The 23,365-nt window shown below is 58.0% G+C and overlaps 1 protein-coding gene across 5 annotated transcripts in view; it reads left to right on the top strand.

The window, feature by feature from the left end:
* The first annotated feature begins 1,195 nt into the window (after nt 1-1,195).
* MTSS2 (MTSS I-BAR domain containing 2) overlaps nt 1,196-23,365 on the top strand; it is a 22,473-nt gene continuing 303 nt past the window's right edge. The window contains exons 1-15 of one of the 5 annotated variants that reach the window (XM_055298457.2): nt 1,196-1,527; nt 6,220-6,281; nt 6,404-6,477; nt 7,213-7,297; nt 7,395-7,486; nt 7,568-7,642; nt 7,942-7,950; nt 8,858-9,015; nt 9,368-9,475; nt 10,319-10,416; nt 12,958-13,180; nt 19,380-19,454; nt 19,823-19,999; nt 20,156-20,321; nt 20,471-23,365. The exon at nt 20,471-23,365 is cut by the window's right edge and continues 303 nt beyond it. In XM_055298457.2, the coding sequence (XP_055154432.1) occupies nt 1,459-1,527; nt 6,220-6,281; nt 6,404-6,477; nt 7,213-7,297; nt 7,395-7,486; nt 7,568-7,642; nt 7,942-7,950; nt 8,858-9,015; nt 9,368-9,475; nt 10,319-10,416; nt 12,958-13,180; nt 19,380-19,454; nt 19,823-19,999; nt 20,156-20,321; nt 20,471-21,246 (2,247 nt within the window). In that variant the 5' untranslated portion in view covers nt 1,196-1,458 and the 3' untranslated portion in view covers nt 21,247-23,365. Of the gene's footprint in view, nt 1,528-3,175; nt 3,342-6,219; nt 6,282-6,403; nt 6,478-7,212; nt 7,298-7,394; nt 7,487-7,567; nt 7,643-7,941; nt 7,951-8,857; nt 9,016-9,367; nt 9,476-10,318; nt 10,417-12,957; nt 13,181-19,379; nt 19,455-19,822; nt 20,000-20,155; nt 20,322-20,470 lie in introns of all 5 variants that reach the window. The other 4 variants (XM_055298458.2, XM_055298456.2, XM_055298460.2 and 1 more) reach the window with 4 other exon arrangements.

The raw sequence follows: 23,365 nt of genomic DNA, 5'->3' as shown, positions 1-23,365 counted from the left end.
CAGGCACTGCCTGCCCTGGAATCCTGAATCCTGCCTTCCCCAAGCCCCTAATCTGCCTTTCTCATCCTGACTCCCTGGGGCAATGGGAGTTCCCCACTGGGGAGATGGGAGCTGAGCCCCAGGAGTTCCTGGATGAAAGGGCAATGCACACTGCAGAACACTTTGCAGATCACGGGGCAAGGGGAGGAAAAGCCCAGAGCAGTCCAGGGAGGGGCAGGTGCCCCAACCACTGCTTCAGCCGAAAGAGCCCCTCCTCACTGGCAGGGGTACCACCTGCCCCCAGGCTTTGGGAACCCTGGGCTTGGTCTCCTAATGAGCTTGTAATTGGCTCCCTGCAGCCCATGGAGTAGGGGAGAAAGAGCTTGTGCCTGCTCTTACCCAGAGTGCGCCTCCCCCTAGCATTCCCCCCAGGGTGGGTTTCCCTGCCTGGAGTCTCCAGGACAGGCTGCGCTTGACATTGCTACCCCAGGCACGTGTGTGCATCACACCCACCGTGGACTCAGGCAGCAGAGACCAGGGACAGTCCAGCTCTGCTCTGCAGGTCCGACATGAGCCCCCACCCGCGAGGAGGGAGGTTGTCCAAGGCCCAAGAGACCACCACTGCCCCCCAAAAGCCCAGCCTCGGGGACCCCATCCGGGTGGCATCGGCACCACTCGGAAAAGGAGCCAAGGAATTTGTAAGGGTCTGAACTTGAGGAAGGTCTGTGCCTGCGATGAAACGTCCCAAGGCGGGCGGCTCCACGATACCCGGCGCCCTGCTCTGTGCCGTGTATCCCACCCATCCAGCTCCCACCCATCCAGCCGATGCACTGACCCCATCCCGCCACTGTACCCACTGCCTGCCTTTAGAAGCGCGGGAAGCCCCCCGCCCCAGACCAAAGGCCGGAAGATGTCGTGGAGCCCCTGCCCGGGGGCCGAGGCCCAACCACCCGTCCCGCTCCCGCGTGGGCAGGGCGGGCCCCGCCCCAGCGCCGCCCCCCGACCCGCGGTGGCGCCCGCGCCCGTCGGCCCCGCTTGCCGGACCAGTCTGGCAGCGCCCGGGCTCGGATTTCAAAGCCCTGGTTTCTTGCCGTGAATGGGCCTGCGCCCGCGCGGCCGTTCCCATAGCCCCCTCCCGCGCGGCCCGCCCTCCTTCCCTCCCTCCGCCGCGCCCACGTGACGCCCAATCCTCGGCGGCTCGGATTACCGCCGCCGTCAGTCCCCGCGCCGAGGCTGCGCAGCGAGCTGCCCGCGCCGCGCCCCCCGCTCCGCCCGCCAGCCCCGCTGCGACATGGCCCGCGCCGCCCGCCGGAGGCCCGCGACCCCGGAGCGCGGCGCGGCCGGCCGCTGAGCGCGGCCCGGAGGCGGGAGGCCCGGCCCGGCCTCGGAGCGAGCGCCTGCGCGGCCCGGCCCCCTCCCCTGCGCGGCTCCCCGCGCTCCGTGCGCCCCGCCGCCGCCGCGGCCCGGGCCGGCCCGAGCATGGAGACGGCGGAGAAGGAGTGCGGCGCCCTGGGCGGGCTCTTCCAGGCCATCGTCAACGACATGAAGGTAACCGGGGCGCGGCGGGGCCGGGCGCGCGGCGACGGGTGCGGGACCCCCCGGGGACGCGTGGCGGCGGGTGGTCGAGCCCCGTGTGGCCGCGCGCCGCGGTGTCTGTGTGTCCTTGTTGAGCGCGTCCTGCCTGCGTCTGCTGGGCGCCCGTGTTTCCGGGTGCCCTTCTGGGGGTGTGGGTGCTCGTGTGTCGGGGTGTCCGTGCGGTGCCCGCGGTGGCCCCGTGGGGTCTTTACCCGAGCCTGTGCACACGCAGGCTCCCTGCGCCCCAGACCGCCAAACCATGAATGGGGTTTGGATCCAGGACCGACTCTAGGGCCCTTTAACGAGTCCGGGGTCTTGCCGGCCTCCGCCCCCTTCCACCACCATGTTCCCCTACGGCCCGGGAGCTCAGACAATGCTGTCACTGCCAAAGGAGGAAAAAATAATAAAGCGGAGAACCGTTAACTCCTTCCCCGCCGACCTGGGCCTCTGCACCCGACCGTGAGACTGCCTCCCCCAGCCCCGCCCCACCCCCACAGCCCCAGGAAGCTCCAGGACTCCAAGTCTCCGGGCTGAATGTCCCTGCATCCCAAAGATAGGCCTTGATCATCACCTTGGGAGGAGGCGGGATGAAGGTTGGGGTCGGTGGAGCAACCCCAAGGGAGCGCTTTTCCTACCCCATTACCACCCTGGGCTCGCAGCTCCGAGCCCCTCCTCTCTCCCAGGATTGCCTAAGGTCAGGCTGGAGCCGACCACCCATTCATTCCTCACCCCACCAGGTGGGGAAACTGAGGCCTGGAAATGGCTGAAGGTCATTAGGGAGACTATTGAACCCTTCCCCTGACCTCAGCCCCCATTTTTTCTCCTGGGAAAATTAGTGGGTTCCTCTCCCCAAACGAGGCCAGGGTTTGGCAGGGCTGCCGTACGCTGACTAGGCAGAGAGGGCCCAGCTCCAGTGATAGGGTGGGGGCCGGGAACCAGTATTCCTGCCCTCCTGCCCTGCCCCCTTTCCTTAGCCTAGGATGAAGGGGCAGGATTTGGGGGCTGCGAGGAGAAGCGGAAAGAACGAGGCACCCCACAGGATCTCCCAAGGGCCCCCACCTCCACACCCCAGCGCAGATTCTCCAAGTGCACAACACAGAATCCCACCAGGCCAGGGGTGGGGGTGACACCACCCAGCACAGTGCTGCTAGGACAGGCCCCGTGAGGGGTGGGGGTTGCTGGCAGGTTGGAGGTCGAGGCTCCCGGTGCTGCCAGGACAACAGCCCCAGGGACAGCTGCCAGATCTCTGCCCCCGGAAGAGGCCTGAAGCCAGCCTGGCCTGGGACTACTCAGTTAGCGGCTTGTAGATGCCCCCCACCCCCTGCCCCTCATGGTGCGCTCCCCCTGGGACCCCCATCTCTTGCAACTGTACATCCAGGCCCCTCCGCTGGCCCCCAGCAGTCCCCGCCTGTCCTGTGGACATCACAGCCCTGGCCCCAGGATCCTGTTAAGGGACTGGGCAACACAGACCACCCTCCCCTGGCCAATACCAGAGCTGGCTCCGGATGGGCCTTCCCGCATCCCACCACCCACCACCACTGGCAGCCTCATAGCAACCACTGCAGAGAGCAGCAGATTTTGCTTGTGGAAGCGGACCAGGACAGTCTCTCTCCCTTTCCAGCCAATTTGCAAGGAACTTTGGGATGAGACAGAAGGAAGTGGGCCCAGATCATAGCAAGAGGTTCAAGCCAGACATCGGGCATGATTTGCTGACTCACGGAGGCAAAACAGGAGAGGCTTCACCTGGGATGATGCCAAGGACAGATACGCCCCTACCTATGACACAGGCATGTGTTCAGGGGCCATGACCAGGGGCAGAGAAGGGGATGAGGCCACCTAGAAGCTGACCGCCTGAATTTGGGGGGCAGCTTCTGGATTTTTCCCTCGGTGGCCTGAGCAGCAGGGCCTCCATAGAGGAAGGGCGGCCATCAGCAGCCAGGTTGAGGAGATTGAGCTTGCCCTGTGAGGCCACCCCACAGTGAGTCCACAGGTCCCACAGAAGCCCTCCCCTGGGTGTCTGGGAGGCCCTGACCTTGGGCTGAGTGGGGGCCAAGGTCAGATGCCCACTGGTGTCAGGCTGCCCACTGAAACCCAGAGAGGGGCAGGGACTTGCCCAAGGTCATAGGCCTGGGCACGGCACCTTCAGCAAGGTGAATGGGGCCTCCACCCAGTGCTGGCCCAGCCAGAAAATGGGGTCATACTCTTCGCCCACCCCTCAAGAGTGGGGAGTGTCACCTGGACACATAGGCCTGGCCAGGCCTCTGCTAGGGGCCCCTGCAGAGGGCAGGGCTTGCGTACTGTTAGCTGGTGTTAACTGAGCAGTTAACTGTGTGCTGGGCACTGCACGGAGTGCTGGCTGGTCAGCACCTGCTTCAGTCTCCACACTGACCCAGTTGGGCAGGTGCCGCTCCTCTCCTGATTTCACAGGTGAAGAAACTGAGGCTCAGATAGGGGGCCCTTGACCAGAGGCACCTGGAAAGCCCACTCCCTGGGATTGGAGGCTGGATTGCTCACCCACACTCCACATCTGAACCACAGCCGCTGCCGGGACAGAGACAGAGTCCCCTCATCCCTGTCCACTTGGGTGTCTCTACTGACAAATCCCTCACCTCCCCACTCCAGAGCAGCCACTGTGCTTGGGGCAGAACTGGGTGTCTCTCACGTCGCAGCAGTCCCTGCCGCCTCCCCAGCCTTGACGTTCAGTGCTTGTCTCCCTGCTTCGTAAGGGAGTTCCTCTACCTGGTGTGTAGTGACCAGGCAGACATGGGATCAGGTCCTGACCCTGCCATCCTGTGGCCGTGGGCAGATGAGCTAACCCCTACGGGCTTCTGTTTCCTTGTCGGTGAAACGGGGCTGTTGGGAAGGTTTGCCTGGGCCTGTCACAGGTGAAGGCTGAGGATGCTGTTCCTGGGGCACTGGCTGCTGGAGCCCTATCTCTTATTTTTAATCAGTGAAATTGACCTATCCATGAAGAGGCGGATATAAACAAGACATAAGCTCCTTGTCTCTGGGGTCCTTTGTGTGGTTACCTTGGGGAGGGGGGAGGGTCCAGGTCCTTCGAGACTGAGGCACCTAGGTCTGTCTGCTGAGGGGAAATGGCCTGGCCTCCCCTGCGCCCCATCTTGTCCCCTCCGCATGGGGAGAGCCTTTAATCTCTGAGACTGCCCCAGGGCTGCTCAGGGGCTAAGAAGGTTCCTGGGTGCCAGGACAGCTAGCTCTGGACCCCCCTCCACCCCTAGCAACTTCTCTGCTCCCTAAAGGGAGGTCTTAGCAAGGTTTCAAGGCTGAGTGGGGGTGGGGGTCCAGGCGATGGGAGAGTGTCCCCTTTTAGAAGACCCCCAAGGGGTACCCCAGGCATGGGTGGCATGAGTCCACTCCTTGGGATGGCTAGGAACAGCTTCCCAGGCCCCTTCACCCTGAGCTGTGCCCATTTGGGAACAGCCCACCCACAGCTTATCCACTCTTGCTTCAGCCTCTGTGGACTTTGCAAATATTTGCTTTCTCTGGACACTGGTTTGGTTGGGCTGGGAGGGGAGGGAGATTCTGAGGCCCCCTAAGTTGCCCTGTCTCTTTCCCACCCCTGCAAGCTCTCCTAGCCTGACGGGGCAAGCCCTAGCCTGCTCCTGGGTTGCAGCCGGGCAGAGCCTCTCTCTGAGGCCCTGAGGCCCAGGGTCTCCGCTTTCCCCTTTCCTCAGGAAGAGCCCCAGCCTCCAATGCCCCATCCTACATGGAGGGGAGGGTCAGAAGCCCCTGTGGGCTGGGGCTTGGCTGGCCCAGGGCTGCCCGTCAAGGAGCAAGACCTCCACAGGGCCTTTGGGCCAGGGCTGAGGTTTCTCCAGGACCCTGGGGCGTGCGTTAACCAGAAAAGCCCCATAATCAGATTGGAAAACTGTCGCCAGGAGCCCGACCTCCCTATTGGGAAACCCCCTCCCAACTTGGAGCCTTGGGCCAGGCTGGGATAAAGGCCACACTGTTTCCCCAGGAGGGGAGGGGAGCAGGGGGTGGAGAAAGGTGGCTCTGTTGGCCGCACAAGGCCCCATTCAGCCCAGGGCCTGGTTGTCCCAGGCAGGCTAGCTGGGCCCTGCAGCAGCCACAGCCTCCTCGGCCCTGGGAGCCACGGCTGCTGGCCTGGGATGGCAGCTTCCAGGACACAGGGCGGGGGCCCCGGAGGCCCCAGTCTACACCTGGCGTGCCTTCAGCCCTGCCACCCCCTACCCTCCACACTGGGCCTCTATCCCTCGTGGGCAGGTCAGTGCCACTGTCCTAGGCACATGTCCGGAAGACACGAGGCCTCTCATTGGGCTCAGCCCAGATCCTCTGCCAGGCCCCTAGGAAACCCCGAGGGGACAGGACCTGCCACTTCCTGTTCCATTTCCCCTGAGGGAGGTTGTGGGCCCCCTGTAGCCTGTAGGGTGGACGTCCTGACGTCAGGGAGGGAGGGCTTGGCAAAGGCACCAGTTCTCAGGGACAGGCTTTCCTCATGCTGATGGCTCTGTCCTTGGTCCTCTGCCCTCCGAGAGGGCCCAGAGCCTCCCTCTCCATGGGGCAGGGCTGCTGTCTCAGAAACTGCCCCAACTCTGGACGGAGCATTCCGGGAGCCCAGCCCAGGTCCAGCCCTGCAGCCGCCCCACAAGAAGCTCACTTTCTCTCCCATCTGCCCGGCAGAGCTCCTACCCCATCTGGGAGGACTTCAACTCCAAGGCCACGAAGCTGCATTCCCAGCTGAGGTGAGGTGGCCCAGGGCACCCCAGCAGGGGAGGGGCAGGCAGAGCCCCCCCCCCCCCACCCCACCACCGACCGACCATGCTGTTGTCCTTCTGACCATCCATGCCGTTGTCCCTCTCCCTAGGACCACCGTGCTGGCTGCTGTGGCCTTCCTGGATGCCTTCCAGAAAGTTGCTGACATGGCTACCAACACCCGAGGTGGGGAGGCGTGTGGCTGGAGGTTGGGGGTGCCCCAGGGTGGGCCTGGAGGCTGGAAAGGCAGAGTAGGGGATTGGCCAGGGAAAGGATGGGACACCAAGCCCAGAACCTTGAGTTCTGCCCCTTAATGGAATGGGCTGGTTGTGGAGAGAGTGAGCCCCTCGTCACGAGAGGCATGCAAGCAGGAGTGCGTGAGTAGTGACAGGAGTGTTCCCCGGGGATTCCCTCTTTGCTGTGGGCTGTTCATGTGACCCCCCAGCACAGAGATTCTCCTTAGGGCTTCTTCCCACCCATGCCCTCGTGTCCTAAGAGCACGCAGGGTCGGGTGAGCGCGCCGTTGGGCTTGGCGCCTCCTCTGCCCTCTGGTCCGGGTGGCAGAGACCTGGGGCTCCTGCTCCTTCGGGCCCTGGGCGTGCTCACACTCCCGCGCCTGCATCTGGGTACACCTGGAGGGTCGTTTGACCGGCTCCTGAAACGGTCTTTGGCGCCGGCCTCTCCCAACTGGGAGAGAGGGGAGGCCGCTGCAGGAGGCTGGCGTGGCCGCGATGGCGGAGGAAGAGCTAGTGGAGATGGAGGAGGCCCCAATCCCCCCAGGGCCGGCGGGACTGCGGCTCAGCGAGGGCACGGCGCGGGCTGCGGGCTCCGCCTGCGCGGCCGGGGCGCCCCCTCCTGGCCCGAGGCCGGGACTGCGCAGGCCCCAGCCGTCCCCTTCCCACCCCGCGCTTGCCTCACCAGGGGCCACGAGGGACATCGGCTCGGCGCTCACGCGCATGTGCATGCGCCACCGCAGCATCGAGACCAAGCTGCGGCAGTTCACCAAGTGAGTGGATGCCGCGGGCGGGCGGGCAGGGGGGCGGGGGGACGGGGCGTCGCGGGGGAGCCCGGTCCTGACCTGCGCTCCCGCCCGCCCTCCGCAGCGCACTGCTGGAGAGCCTCATCAACCCGCTGCAGGAGCGCATCGAGGACTGGAAGAAGGCGGCCAACCAGCTGGACAAGGACCACGCAAAAGGTGAGGGTGCCGTGGAGCCGGGCTTCCCACCCCCCTCTCCGCAGGGACCCCATTAGAGCGCTCCCCTCTCCCCCTCTGCAGAGTACAAACGAGCCCGGCATGAGATCAAAAAGAAGTCGTCCGACACGCTGAAGCTGCAGAAGAAGGCGCGCAAAGGTAGTGCCCGGCGCGGCCCCCCAGTCACAGCCCCACGGCCCCGCTCCACAGCCCCACTGGGGCGCCCCAAAGCCTTCATCCCGGCCAGAGGGGCGCTGTCCCCGACACAGGACCTTCCAACCTGTTGGGTGGGACAGAGGGAGCCGCCCTGTCCCCCAAACCTGGTCCAGAACCTCCCTAGGGGAGGCAGCAGGAGGCCCAGGCACCCCCGCCCCAGGAGTGGCTCTGTCCATCCCGCGTCTTTCACACATTCTTTCTTTCTCTGTCTCTCCTCCTCTCCTCCCACATCCTTCCTGTAGAGCTACTTGGTAAGTCAAATGTCGGTCCCTCCAGCTGCTCCTCCCGTCCTTGTCGCATTTGTCTGTCTCCCCCAGCTCAGGGCCATTGGAAGGAACCTCTCCAGGCCAAGGAGAAGTGAGGAAGGCGGTCGGTCCACGAGGGAGGGGCCTGGGGCACAGTCCCCCTGGGGCCCCCGGGGCCCCTGGCCAGGGATGAGTCCCGGGCCACTGCTGGGTCAGTCTGCCAGGCCAGGAGGGGTTGGCCAGGGCCGGGTGGGGGCCACAAGCTGCCCCGCCCCCACCAGGCTGGCCTGCGTCCCTACCTGTCACCCCCTCACCTGCCATCTCATCATCTCTGCGTCATCCTCTCGCCTCTCTCTTTCTCGCTGCTTCTTGTGTCGCTGTTGCTGTCTGTGTGCTCTGCTCCCTGAGCTGAGTGGGGGCCCACGCTGCGACCCCTTCCCTGCCTCCAAGGCCCAGCCCTAGCTCTCCTGGTCCCCGCCCCCCGTGGCCTGGCCTACAGCGGAGCCCCACACTCTCCCTTGTCCCGCTTCTGCCCCACCTCCCTGGACCTTGTGAAGTGAGGGGCTCCATCCCGGGACAGTGAGGGTACCCCAGGTGGAGGCCAGTGAGGCTCCGTGTTGGCAGAGCTCCTGGGCGCCAAGAGCCTCCCCAGAGATGCTCCGATCTGGAGTGGCTTTGCAGCTTTGGCCTCTTTCTTGTACATGTGTCTGTCCTCTCTGCCTGCTTTGGTGGGACTAGCCCTTCCACAAGCCCCAGAGTTCTCACTGCCCCCCCCACCGCCCCAGTCCCCTGGCCCCAGGGCAGCACCCAGCCCAATGGCCGAGAGATGCCACCACCAGGGTCTGAGCCCATTCGTGGGTGTGGCAAGCCAGGCTGGCATCCCCAGCAAGGCCTCTCCTCCCCACCCCTCCAGGGAAAGGAGACCTGCAGCCCCAGCTGGACAGTGCCCTGCAGGACGTCAACGACATGTACCTGCTGCTGGAGGAGACGGAGAAGCAGGCCGTGCGCCGAGCACTGATCGAGGAGCGGGGCCGCTTCTGCACCTTCATCACCTTCCTGCAGCCTGTGGTGGTGGGACTTCTGGGGACTCAGACCCCAGCGGGGTGGGCTGGGCCCAGGGTTCACCTTCTGACCTCCAAGAAGGGTCACTTCTCAGCAGTCCCTGGCTGGAGGCATCAAGGCCACAGGCTCCTGGCCGAAAGGCAGGTCTCATAGCTCACCATGCATTGACTTGGTCTGGACAGACCATCATGCCAGCCATCTGGGCTGTGTGGGCCCCACCTGCACCAGCCCCGAGCAGCGTTGGTTAGCGAGGAAGGGTGAGAGAGGAGAGGCCCGACAAGGCCTGCTGCTTCTCCAGGGTGGCTGGGCAGGCGGGCAGGTGGGCGACAGGGCTGGCAGGTCTGACTCGCTGCTTCCTCAGAACGGAGAGCTGACCATGCTGGGAGAGATCACCCACCTGCAGGGCATCATCGACGACTTGGTGGTGCTGACAGCGGAACCCCACAAACTGCCTCCCGCCAGCGAGCAGGTGCGGGAGCCCTCTGGCCAAGGGCCAGGGGCAGGGGCAGGGGAAGGGAGGGAGATGGGCTGCCCTAGGTTGGGAACAGTAGAAGGGAAAAGAGGATGGCATTTGGGGGAGGCAGCTAGGGGCATAAGACCAGACCCCTTATGACACCCACTGCAGGCCATCCCGGAGCACCTGCCCGGGTTGGGGAGGGTATGCCCTGGCCAGCAGAGTTCTCAGACTCAGAGTAGATGGGTGAAGTCCTGGATCCATGGAGTCAGGCCCAGAGTCTGCCTGCCCTGCTCCACGTGGGTAGACCACCTGCTGAACCTCCACCTGACACCCCACCTCCCTTCATGCCCAGAAACCTCATCCCCTCTCCTAGACCCAGGCATACCTGGCCACCCCACCCCAACCCTGCTGCCACTGCACTCAGACCAGTCCTGTCCCACAGCCTGCAGGCAGCACGCTCCGGAGGCACGTGTTGCATGCCCAGCATCTGCCAAGTTATCTCAGGGAATCTTCCGCTCTAAGACAGGAACAGGTGGCCCCGATTCACATGAGAAAACAAACTCAGGGAGGCACAGGAGCAACCTGCACCCCACGGTGTCGGGGTCACTCTCGCCCAGCCCAGGCTGGGCTCGGAATCTGTACTCAGTGTGTGTGACCTGAAGGGGCTCCGAGAAGGCTGTGTCCCCTGATGTCTCCCTGTTCCCCACATTAGGGGAGAAGCCTGGGGGAGGGGGCTTCAGATTTCTGGGTCATCTCCTGGGGTGTGGTTCACAATTGGAAAGAGAGTAGGGGGCCTCTGGCCCTACTAGCTCTGAGGAGCTGCCTCCAGTGACCCCCATCCATGTCCCTGTCCAGGTAATCAAAGACCTAAAGGGCTCAGACTACAGCTGGTCCTACCAGACCCCACCCTCATCACCCAGCAGCTCCAGCTCCCGGAAGTCCAGCATGTGCAGGTCAGTGGGGGTGGGGTTCCCAGGGGTGTAGGGGGCGGTATCCCAAGAGGAAATGGGGAACACTCCCAGCAAAGCTCATCAGAAATTGCTTCAGGGCCTCAAAATTCACAACTTTTACATCATCCAAGGAATTTGCATATGTAGAGGGAAAATGTGCCCTGTCATCCCAAGGCTGCTACTGGCACAGGCGTTTGTTGGCAGGATAGGGAGCAGGGGCAGTAGCAGCTTCATTTATGGAGCATCCCCTGTGTGCCAGGTGCTGTGCTAAGTGCTTTATGCCTTTTTTCTCATTGAATCCTAACACTGCTGTATTAGGTACGGTGTTATCTCCATTTTACAGAAGGGGAAACTGATGCATGAAGTCCCAGGATTTAACCACTGGACTCTGCCAGGCCCAGCACCGGGTGGGGTCATAGTAAGAGTCACAAAGATCAGGGAGCTATGGGAAGGCTTCTAGAAACAAGTGCTGGGGCCACAAGGTATAGGACACTCCAGCCTGGCTGGCTCCTAAGAGCTGGTTCCCATGGAGGCAGCTGCCACATTTGGAGCCTTGGCCCAGGCTGGCCCTGGGAGCCTCACAGAGCTGGGGAGAGGCCAAGGATCCCGCAGTCACTAGCCAGGCTCAGGGTCAGGGGCCTTTCCTTGCCTGGGCACTGGGGCTGGGTTTGGGGGAGACGTTGATGGTTCAAGCTTCCTTGGGTGGGGAGGGCAGTAAGCACAGAGTGAAGTACTGGTGGGAGCCCCCCTTTGCCGGGTACCCCTCTCCCCAGAATCACTGGCTGGACATCCAAAGCTTGGGAGAAGCCAGGCACAGCAATCAGCTACTACGTCAGAGAGAGGCTCTTCAGACCCTGCATGGGTGGCTGTCCCACAGTGAAGGGGCTGATTGCAGGGGACAGCCATGAGCAGGGGCAGAGGCTAGGAGGCTTCAGGGTCACACTTAGGGAGAAGGCAACTTTCATTGCCAGGAACATCACCCAAGGGTTGAATTGCTGTGCTGAGGGTGTAAGCCATAGAGGGCTGGACACCCTTGAGGGATTGGAGAGGGTGAGGGTGATGGTGGGTGCAGGACCCACTTGGAAGATGACCTCTGTACCCAGACACACCATCACCATATGCTAGACATCCAGTTAGGACTGGATGGCAAATACCAGATTTTGAGAAGGTGGTTTAGAAATGATTGGACTCGCCGGGGGCAGTCGCTTACGCCTGTAATGCCGAGGCAGGCGGATCACGAGGTCAGGAGATCGAGACCATCCTGGCAAAAATGGTGAAACCCCGTGTCTACTAAAAAATAAAAAAAAAAATTAGCCGGGCTTGGTGGTGGTCACCTGTAGTCCCAGCTACTTGGGAGGCTGAGGCAGGGGAATGGTGTCAACCCGAGAGGCTGAGCTTAGAGTGAGCCAAGATCGCGCCACTGCACTCCAGCCTGGGCGACAGAGCGAGACTCCGTCTCAAAAAAAAAAAAAATGATCAGACTTGTGTCTGGTTCTAATTGTTTGATGCCCGGTGACTCAGTTTCCCCATCATTAACTTTTTTTTTTTTTTAATGGCGGTCATCAGTGATAAAGATATATTCTTTAGGATATAGGAATCTAGATTAAGATCTTTGGTGAAACCAATAGGTTTTTTGGTGGGTTTTTTGGGTTTTGTTGTCGTTGTGAGACAGGGTCTCGCTCTGTCACCCAGGCTGGAGTGCAGTGGCACAATCATGGCTCACTGTGGCCTCTACCTCCCGGGTTCAAGCGATTCTCCTACCTCAGCTTCCCAAGTAGCTGGGACTACAGGTGTGCACCACCACACCTGGCTACTTTTCATATTTTTTGTAGAGACAGGGTCTCACCATATTGCCCAGGCTGGTCTCAAATTCCTGGACTCAAGCAATCCACCCACCTGAGACTCCTAAAGTGCTGGGACAGGTGTGAGCCACCACGCCCAGACAGGACAACTGTTTCTTGTTTCTTTTTTTTTTTTTTTCAAGACAGAGCCTTGCTCTCCTAGGCTGGAGTGCAGTGGCATAATCTTGGCTCACTGCAATCTCCGCCTCCCAGGTTCAGGTGATTCTCGTGCCTCAGCCTCCCACGTAGCTGGGATTACAGGCATGCGCCACCATGTCCAGCTAACTTTCGCATTTTTGGTGGCGATGGGGTTTCGCTATGTTCTCCAGGCTGGTCTTGAACTCCTGTCCTCAAATGATCTACCCGCCTTGGTCTCCCAAAGTTTTGAGATTACAGACATGAGCCACTGTGCCCAGCCTGGACGACTGTTCTTAGTGGTAGAATAGGAGGCAGAGAGGTTGCCTCACCCTGGGCATTCCCTGACCAGGGCTCCCCTCAGCACTGGGGCTGGGGGTACCCTGCTCTGGCCCTCCCCTTCCACACCATCCCAGAACACAGCTCCGCTGTAGCACCTAGTCTGACATTGTCTTTTCCTTCCTTTGCCCCTCACCTCTTTCCCCACCCTCGTCTGTCAACCTCCCCCAAACACACACCCCTCTGTCTCCCTGTCTGGCTGCTGTGCCCTCTTCCTTCACTCCCCTAGTGCCCCCAGCAGCAGTAGCAGTGCCAAGGGTGGCGGAGCCCCATGGCCTGGGGGTGCCCAAACATACTCACCCAGTTCCACCTGTCGCTACCGCAGCCTGGTGCAGCCAGCCACCACCACCACTCGCCTCTCCAGCGTTTCCTCCCATGACTCTGGCTTCGTCTCCCAGGACGCCACCTACTCCAAGCCCCCCTCGCCTATGCCTTCAGACATCACCAGCCAGGTGAGGGGGCGTTAGGAGGATCAATCAGGGTGGGGTGCAGCAGCCTTATGCCAGCATCAATCAGGCAAGCCACATGTGGGACTACTATAGCTGTTGAGATTGGCCTGAAGGCCCCCAAGGCCTTTATTCTGTACAGTATTTATATTATTATTTTCTATCTCTGCTTTTAAATTCACATATCTTTATATCTTAAATGAGTCTCTTGTAAACAGCATAATGCCTAGATTTTCTTTTTTTTATCCAATCTGACAACCTCTATCTTTTAATTGGCACTTTTAGCCCCTTTGTATTTATTATGATTACTGACATATTTGGACTTCTGGCTTGCTTCTATTTGTCCTGAATTCTTGTCTCTACCCTTCCCTTTGTTTTTTTTCTCATATTCCCCCTCTACTGGATTGTAAGTTATATTCTACCTCTTTTCTTTTATAGGTTACCTTGAAATCTTACCATGCATACTTTACTTAACACAACCCTACCTCCTGAATAATTCAAGGCCCTTAATATATATTTTTTTACTTGTCACCCATTCCCTCTCAAACTTACAAGCTATATTATTTTCTTTTTTTATAGTACCCACAAATGACATTTTTCTTAATTTCTTTATTTTATACATACAGTACTTATTTAGATTTACCCATATGTTAATACACATTTCTTGTCATTTTTTTCTTGCATCTCAAATCCTCCAAAGCTTATTTTCTTTCTTTCTGAAGTAAAGAACATCTTTTAGAAGTTCTTTTAGAATAGATCCGTAGTTGTAAACTCTCGGTTTTTGTTTATCTGTAAACATGTTTTATTTTGTCCTCTTCTTGAAAGTTAGTTTTGCCAGGAACACTATTCTGGGGTGACAGTTGTCTTCCATCCACACTGTGAAGGTATTTTTCGCTGTGTTCTGGCTTCCACCATTGGTTGGAAGGTCAGCTGTCAGTCACTGATGCTTCTTTCTGAGGAATCTGAGTCTCTCTTAGGCCTTCTCTTTAGTTTTCCTACAATGTGGATTTATTTTTATTTAACCTCTCTTGGTTTGTATTCATATCTTTCATTTGTCCTGGGAATTTTCAGTCATTATTTCGTTTTGTTTTGTTTTGAGACACGATCTCACTCTGTCACCCAGGCTGGAGCACAGTGGCATGATCTTGGCTCACTGCAACCTCTCCTCGCAGGCTCAAGCGATCCTCCCACCTCACCCTCCAAAGCAGCTGGGACTATAGGCATGCACCACCATGCCCAGCTAATTTTTATATTTTTAGTAGAGACAACATTTTGCCACGTTGCCCAGGCTGGTCTTGAACTCCTGGGCTCAAGGGATCTGCCTGCCTCAGCCTCCCAAAGTGCTGGGATTACAGGTGTGAGCATCCGTGCCCGGCCAGTCATTATCTCTTTACTTCCACTTTGATTCTATTCTCTCCTGCTGAGATTCCAGTTGGATGCATGTCCAGCCCTCTCTTTCTATCTTAGGCATCTCTGAGCTCATATTTTCTATCTCCTTGTTTCTCCAGATATATTCTGGATCATTTCTTCAGTTTTATCTTAAAATTGACCTTTTCTCTTTTTTGCTATTTAACCTACTACCCACTGAGGGTCTCTGGTTTGGGTTTTTTAACTTCTTTTAATTTGAAATTATTTCAGACTTGTAGAAAAGTTGTAAAATATGTAGAGTCCCCATATACTCTTCCCAGAATCTCCCCAATGTTGACATCTTACTTTATGTAACCACCAAAAACATTTTTAAAACCAAGAAATTAACACTGGTGTAATACTAAGTAATCTACAGTCTTCTATTTTTGCCAGTTTTCCCTCTCCTGTCCTTCTGCTGGTCTAGGGGTCCATGACCCAATTCAGGACCGTACATAATATTCCTGAGTTTTTCTCTTTCTTTGAGTTTTGCTCTTATCACCCAGGCTGGAGTGCAGTGGCATGATCTCGGCTCACCTCTGCCTCCCAAGTAGCTAGGATTACAGGTGCGCGCCACCACCCCCAGCTAATTTTTTGTGTTTAGTAGAGACGGGGTTTCACCGTGTCGGTCAGGCTGCTGTCGAATTCCTGACCTCAGGTGATCTGCCCACTTTGGCTTCCCAAAGTGCTGGGATTACAGGCATGAGCCACTGCTCCCAGCTAGGACCCTACATAATGTTTCGTGGTGGTGTCACCTCAGTTTCTCCAGCTCGTGACAGTTTGTCACACCTGTCCCTCTTTGTTTTTCATGACTTTGATGCTTTTGAAGAATATCGGTCAGATATTTTGTAGGATGCCTCTAAATCTGGTTTTGTCTGATGTCTTTTCATTCAGAATTAGAAGTCATACAATTTTGGCAAGAGTACCACAGAAGTGCAGTTGTCCCCATCTTGGTGCATCTTAAATGCTGCACAATGTCACTGTGCCGTGTGGCTGGTGATGTTCACCTTGATCCTTAGTTAAGGTGGCGTGTGCCAAGTTTCTTCACTGGAGAGTCATTATTTCCCCCTTTTTAATTAATAAAATATCCTGTGAAGGAATACTTTCGAGAGGATGAAAATGCCCTGCTTCTCCTTGTACTTTTGCTCACTAATTTTGGCATCCACTGATGATTCTTGTTAAAATAGGTGACTTTCTATTTCCGTCATTTCTCCTGCATTTATTAATTGCGATTCTACTATAAAAAGATCTGCCCCTTCTCTCCCATTTATTGATTCAATTTTTAATTTATATCAATATAGACTCAAATATTTCTTTTATTCTACAGGTTATAACCCATCACCATTGAGTCTTTCAGAAACTTTTTTTTTTTTTTTTTGAGACAGACTCTCACTCCATTGCCCAGGCAGGAGTGCAATGGTGCGATCTTGGCTACTGCAACCTCCGCCTCCCAAGTTCAAGCCATTCTCCTGCCTTAGCCTCCTAAAGCAGCTGGGATTACAGGTGCGTGCCACCACACCCAGCTAATTTTTGTATTTTTAGCAGAGGCAGGGTTTTGCCATGTTGGATCACTCCTAATCTCAAGTGACCAACCGGGTCAGCCTGCCAAGTGCTGGGATTACAGGCATGACCCGCCACACCTGCCCAAGGAACTTTCTTATTGAGGTATTCTAAACACACTGAGAACAAGAACACAAGCAGGATAACCACCACTCCTGAAGCTACCAGTGCTCTCTTAAGTCACTACACACCCAAGGGTAACTGCTATCCTGACTACTTTTGTTTTTTTTTTTTTTTGAGACAGGGTCTCACTCGGTCACCCAGGCTGGAGTGTAGTAGCACAATCCTTGCTCAGTGCAGTCTCAAACTCCTGGGCTCAAGCAGTCTTCCTGCCTCAGCCTCCCAAGTAGCTGGGACTACGGGTGTGCACCATCATGCCTGGCTAATTTTTTTATTTTTTCTTTTATAGAGATGGGGGTCTCACTATGTTTCCTAGGCTGGTCTCAAACTCCTGACTTCAAGCAATCCTTCCACTTCAGCTTCCCAAATCACTGGGATTTCAGGCATGAGCCACAGTGCCTGGCCTAGTTTTGCCCTTTTTATCCTTTCTACATGTACACATGGAATCATATAGTATGTATCCTTTATGTCTGGCTTCTTTTTGCTCAGTTATGTTAATGAGATTCATCCATATTTTAGGTGGAGATATAGATCATGCTCATTGCTATGGCATTCTATTGTGTGAATACATAATTTAACCATTTTGATGGACATTTGCATAGTTTCCAGTTTTTTGGCTATGATGCTGCTAACAGTGCTGCTGTGAACATTCTAGTATGCAGTTCTGTGGGGCAGATTCCTAGCAGCAGAATTGCAAAGTCACGGGATATGCACATCTTCAGATTTGATAGGTACTACCTAACAGTAAGCCAAGTGCTCATACCAATTTACCCTGCTGTTAGCAAGATTAGGACAGTGTTTCGTGTTTTGTTTTGTTTTGTTTTTGAGACAGAGTCTCACTCTGTTGCCCAGGCTGGAGTGCCGTGGTACAATTTCAGCTCATTGCAACCTCCACCCTTGGGGTTCAAGTGATTGTCCTGCCTCAGACTCCCGAGTTGCTGGGATTACAGGTACATGCCACCACATCTGGCTAATTTTTGTATTTTTAGTAGAGATGGGGTTTTGCCATGTTGGCCAGGCAGGTCTCCAACTCCTGACCTCAGGCAGTCTACCCACCTCAGCCTCCCAAAGTGCTGGGATTACAGGCATGAGCCACCACACCTGGCCAAGATTATGACAGTTCATTGCTGTTCCACATCCTCACCAGCCCTTGGCATTTTATATTGATTTCATTTTAGCCATTCTGGTGGGTGCATAGTAATAGTAGTTCCCTGTATATTTTATTTGCATTTCTCTAATGCTAATGAGATTGAACACCTTTTCATACTTTTTTTATGAGACACAGTCTCACACTATTGCCCAGGCTGGAGTGCAGTGGCATGATCTCAGCTCACTGCAATCTCCGCTTCCCGGGCTCAGGCAATTGTCCTGCCTCAGCCTCCCAAGTAGAGCTGGGATTACAGGTGTGTGCCACCACACCTGGCTAATTTTTGTATTTTTAGTAGAGACGGGGTTTCACCATGTTGGCCAGGCTGGTCTCGAACTCCTGACCTCAGGTAATCTGCCTGCCTTGGCCTCCCAAAGTGCTGGGATTACAGGCATGAGCCACCGTGCCCAGCCTTCATACTTTAAGAGATAGGGTCTTGCTATGTTGCCCAGGCTGGCCTCATACTCTTGGACTCAAGCAATCCTCCTACCTCAGCCTCCTGAACAGCTGAGACTACAGATGTGTGCCCTTGAACCCAGCTACCTTTTCATACCTTTAAAGACCATTAGAAGATCCCCTTTCATGAAGGACCTTTTTAAATCGTTTGCCTATTTTTCTACTGGATTATCTGTCTTACCAATTTATAGAACTTTGTAATATTGCAGATAAAGTTCCTCATCAGATATTTTCTCTCCTTCCATTGGGTACCTTTTTATTCTCTTAGTGGGGGTCTTTTAAGGACCAGAAGTTCTTAGTTTTAAAATAGTCCAGTTTATCCATTTTTAAATCATTAGTGTTATTTGTGTCCTGCTTGAGAGATTTTTGCCTACTGCAAGGTCACAAAGATGTTTTCCTCTAAAAGGCTTTTGGTTTTGTCCTTTTCCTTTAGATCTGCAGCTCATCTGGAATTGAGTATGTGTGTTTGTGTATGTGTGTGTGCGTGTGTGTGGTGTGAGGTAGGGGTCCTTTATTTCATATGGCTATCCAATTAACCTAGGACAGTGCATTGAAAAAAAAAAAATCTGTCTTAGTCAATTTGGACTGCCATAACAAAATACCAAAACCTGGGTGGCTTTGACTACAGAAATGTAGTGCTCACAGCTCCAGAGGCTGGAAGGCCAGGATCAAGACACCAGCAGATTCGGTGTCTGGTGAGGACCCGCTTTGTGGTTCATAGATGTCACCTTCTTGTTGTGTCCTCAGTGGTGGAAGGGGCAAACTAGCTCCCTCAAACCTCTTTAAACCCTTTCATCAGGGCTCCACCCTCATGATCTAATCGCCTCTCAATACATTATCTTAGGGATTCTCCTCCCACTTCTCCGGCTGCTCCCTGTTGCTCTCCTTTATGGGACTCTCCTCTTCCTCCCACCTGCTGCGCATCAGCAGCCGCAGGCCTGGCCCTTGAATCTTGTCTAACTGCACTCACTGCCTGGTGGCCTCATCCCACCCCAAGACCACTGCACTGATGGCTCCAACCCCAACTTCTCTCCACACTCAGCTTGTGAATACGACGGCCCTTATTGTATCCATGCAGAGACCTCAGAGGCAACTTAGCTCAGTGCTCAGCGTGGCACTTGGGGCTTCACACTTCCCCCTGTGTCCTGTCTGAGAAAACTGTGACACCATAAACCCAACTGCTCAGACCAAACACCCAGCTGCCGCCCTTAATATCTCTTTTTCCCCTCGCTGGCCATATCCAGGCCGTCAGCAGTGAGTCCTGTGGCCAGTCTTCAAAATGCACAGGGCTGGGCTGTCGGGTGGGTCAGCGCCCACCGTGTGCACTCTGGGCTGCTCTGTCCTGCTACAGACACTCAGCAGCCATGGCCCTGGGGTGGGGGGGTGGGCGCTGGGCAAGGCGCTGAATTGAATCGCCCCCCTGCATGCCAGCTCTGTGACCAAAACTGTTCTCTCCTCTCCTCCTTGCTGCCTGCCGGCCCCTCTGTCTGCAACCGCCTGCTGGCCTCTGCATGGCAGAAGTCCTCCAGCTCTGCATCCTCTGAGGCCTCGGAAACCTGTCAGTCCGTTAGCGAGTGCAGCTCCCCCACCTCGGTCAGTGCTCCCAGCCCAACCCCAGGACAGTCACCAGCTGCCCCTCCCGTCCATGCCCTCCCCACCTGGTGCCATTACTGCACAGAGGGCCTGGGTTCAGCCAGGGGTGCGTGTATACAGCACCTGTTCCCAAGAGACAAGCCACCTGGCCATTTCCTACAGTCACTGCCCACACAGCCACATCTTACCCCTGGGCCTGGTGGGACTGAGGGGCCACAGTCACACTCCATGCTCTGCCGTTGGCTGTGATTGCGAACCAGAGGACCCTCATAGCTCTGGACACCCTGAGCCTCAGCCACAGTGAGGGCCCCCCGGGTCATAGGTGGTAGGGCCAGTGGTCCCCCTGACCTGCCACACCCTCCCTGCAGGACTGGTCCAAGGTCGGCTCCCATGAGCAGCCCTCAGGCGCCACTTTGCAGCGGAGGAAGGACCGAGTGGAGCTCCTGCGAGACACAGAGCCAGGCCCTGCCAGTGGGAGCACTCTGGGCCCCAGCGGGGAAGAGGCACCACGACCCCGGATGTCCCCTGCCACCATCGCAGCCAAGGTACACCGGCCAGGGTCCCCCTTCACTCCCAGGTCAGTCCCAGGAGGCCCAGCCAGTGGCCTCAGGGCCGGCTCCAGCCACCTGGCAGGGCTGCCTGGAGTTTGGGCAGAGGGGATTGGGGGCCCAAGGCTTCAGCCTGCACTTTGCCACCTTCAGCACGGCGAGGAGGTGTCCCCCGCAGCCAGTGACCTGGCCATGGTGCTGACGCGCGGCCTGAGCCTGGAGCACCAGAAGAGCAGCCGGGACTCGCTGCAGTACTCCAGCGGCTACAGCACGCAGACCACCACGCCCTCCTGCTCTGAGGACACCATCCCCTCCCAAGGCAGGCCCGCGGGGCTGGGGTGGGACCAGGGACGGCTGGGACTTAAGCCATCCAGGAAGGCCCCGTCCTTCCCCCTCTGTGCTCACCCTGGTGGGCTGGGGTTAAGGGGCCACCTGGGCGGTGGGCCTCACTGTGTCCCGTGCCCCCAGGCTCTGACTACGACTGCTACTCCGTGAATGGGGATGCGGACAGCGAGGGCCCGCCTGAGTTTGACAAGTCATCCACCATCCCGCGCAATAGCAACATCGCTCAGAACTACCGCCGCCTGATCCAGACCAAGCGCCCGGCCTCCACTGCTGGGCTGCCCTCCGCGGGGCTGCCCATGGCCACTGGCCTGCCCTCAGGCGCACCCCCCGGCGTGGCCACCATCCGCCGCACACCCTCCACCAAGCCCACCGTGCGCCGCGCCCTGTCCAGTGCTGGCCCCATCCCCATCCGGCCGCCTATCGTCCCTGTGAAGACGCCCACGGTGCCTGACTCACCCGGCTACATGGGCCCCACACGGGCGGGCAGCGAGGAGTGCGTCTTCTACACTGACGAGACCGCCTCACCCCTGGCACCGGACCTCGCCAAGGCCTCCCCAAAGAGGCTCAGCCTGCCCAACACAGCCTGGGGCAGCCCATCCCCAGAGGCAGCCGGGTACCCCGGGGCAGGGGCTGAGGACGAGCAGCAGCAGCAGCTGGCGGCCAACCGGCACAGCCTGGTAGAGAAGCTGGGGGAGCTGGTGGCGGGTGCCCACGCACTGGGCGAGGGCCAGTTCCCCTTCCCCACTGCTCTGTCAGCCACCCCTACGGAGGAGACGCCCACCCCGCCCCCAGCCGCCACCAGCGACCCCCCGGCCGAAGACATGCTGGTGGCCATCCGGCGTGGGGTCCGGCTCCGCAGGACCATCACCAACGACAGGTCGGCGCCCCGCATCTTATGATGGCGTCACCCTCCCCATCCTCTCAGGCCCCAGTGTGAGCAGGTGGCCTGGTCTGTGAGCTGCAGGCACTCAGAGCAAAGGCCCAGCCAGGAGAGGGGACAGAGCCAGGGCAGAGGCCATGCCACTTTATGGAAAGAGACACCTCACTTGGATTCCAGCATTTAAACGGGAAGTGACTTCTTAGCAAGCCTGGCCAGGACGGAGCCTGCAGGCCTGGGCCTGGTTCGGGGTCTGTTTTATGCTCTTCTGTCCCTCCTCTTTCTCCTCTCAGGCCCTGCCTCTTCCATACCCACGAGCACCAGAGCCAGGGCCCCCGCCCATGACAGAGGGGCCGGGCTGGCCTCCCTTTCACCATCCCGGCCTCTCCCAGGGCTGGTCCTGCCTCAGCTCCTCCTGGAATGCTGGCCCCCCTCTCCCCTGCCTGAGCCCCCTCCTCCCCTCTTGCCTTCTCTCTGCCTCTCCCAGGCCCCTCTCCCTCCAGGAGGCGGGGCAGCTGTGGAGGGGCCAGGTGCGCGCTGGGCTGGATGTCTGCTGGGGGCTGGGGGCCAGGGCGGCAGGTTGGAGTTGGGCGGCCAGGCCCCCCGTGTGGGAAGGGAGTTCCAGGGCCCACGCCGAGTCTCAGGAAACCAGGGGCTGCTTGGGGGGTCTCGGGGGCCCTGTTTTGGCTCCCACCCCTCGCCTCCCCCACCCCGTGAGGCTGGCTGGAGGGGGCCGGGGCAGCTTCTTGGAAACTAGGGCAGCAGGGTTAGGAGGCCAGTGGCCCTGGGGTCACCGGCCAGCCACACAGGCACCGTTTTCAGATGTCCACTTCTCATTGGGTACATCAATCTTTTAACTTTGGGGGCAGTTTCAGCCACCTTTGGAGGGGGGGACTGGAGCAGTAGGAGGTGTGGGGTCATTTTATGAATATAATAAAATGGAGCTGACTGTGGACGAGGACTGTGTGTGGGGGTGAGGGGACGATACAGGGTGTTTGTCTGGGAGTGCCTGGGGGACAGGGCCCCCCCCAGTGGCCTGGTGGTCCTATGGCAGGAGGAGAAGGGAGGGACTTGGCTCCCCCAGAGCCCAGGGGAAGCTACTGTTCTCTGGCGTCTTGAGCGTAGCCAAAATAGGGTTGGGAGGCTCCCGGCCTGTCTGCTATGGTCTGAGCCCGCTACAAGCCCAGGTTGGGGAGCGAGTCTGGTAAGATTGGCTTTGACTCTCTGTTGCCAGAGGAGATGCCATCCCAGGACGGCCCCCACTGTAGTCCAGGCTTGAACTGGCAGCGGGCCGGGGGAGGGGCAAGGCTGCCCCCACCCCACGCACCAAGTCACGCCAAGTCTCAGCAGGTAAAAGCACGTGAGCCTAGGGCGAGCAGAGGGAGTCCTGGTGGCCCCGCAGGTCAGGAGGGAAAGCAGGGCACAGAGGGCATCGTGGCCCCAGGGCAGGGTCCTACCTGGGGGTCAGGAGCGCCTTGGTCTTGGTAGAATGGAGCTGGGTCTGAGCCTCCCAGGCTTGAGCTCCTGGGAGTTCTTGTGCGGTGAGCTGGGCAGCTCCTGGGTAGGTCCGGGCACCAAGCAGGCCCTGATGTGGACGGAGTCCCATCGGGGGAGCTGATGAAGAATGGTCCTGTAAGTAAGTCACTAGGTCCAACAACTGCCTGGCCGAGCACTCAGCCTGCAGAGCTCCGGCCAACACCAGAGCCCCGGTTTTAGGGGCCAGGAGAGCAGGTGACCAATTTGGGGTGTTGGGTGGAATTTCTGCCACACATTCTCCCCAGGGCTGCAGGGGTCTGCCGAGGCAGGGCAGTGGAGCAGGATTCAGGATGTGGTGGGAACAGTGTGAGGGGCAGTGGGTAGGCAGGCCTGGGTGTCAGAGGTCCTGATGGGAAAGGAGGCAGGGGCTTCCCAGAGAGGGGGGCTCATGTGGCACAGCCCCCACCAACTCTGCCGTCCCCCTCCCCTGTGAGCCCCGGGGGCTGTACATACTCTACTCCATCCCCTTATCCATCCCCGCCGCCCTTGCATCGACTTAGCAACCACCTCGTAGGCCCACCCACCTCGGGATCCGAGCCAACCATCCCACATCACAAACCTTGGTTTGGGGGACTTTACGTTTAATTTCTCATTTTGTACAGAGA

Source organism: Symphalangus syndactylus, chromosome 11 (genome assembly GCF_028878055.3).
Source record: "Symphalangus syndactylus isolate Jambi chromosome 11, NHGRI_mSymSyn1-v2.1_pri, whole genome shotgun sequence".
Taxonomy (NCBI): domain Eukaryota; kingdom Metazoa; phylum Chordata; class Mammalia; order Primates; family Hylobatidae; genus Symphalangus; species Symphalangus syndactylus.
Note: the sequence above shows the minus strand (reverse complement) of the source record. Positions and strands in the feature narration are given on the sequence as shown.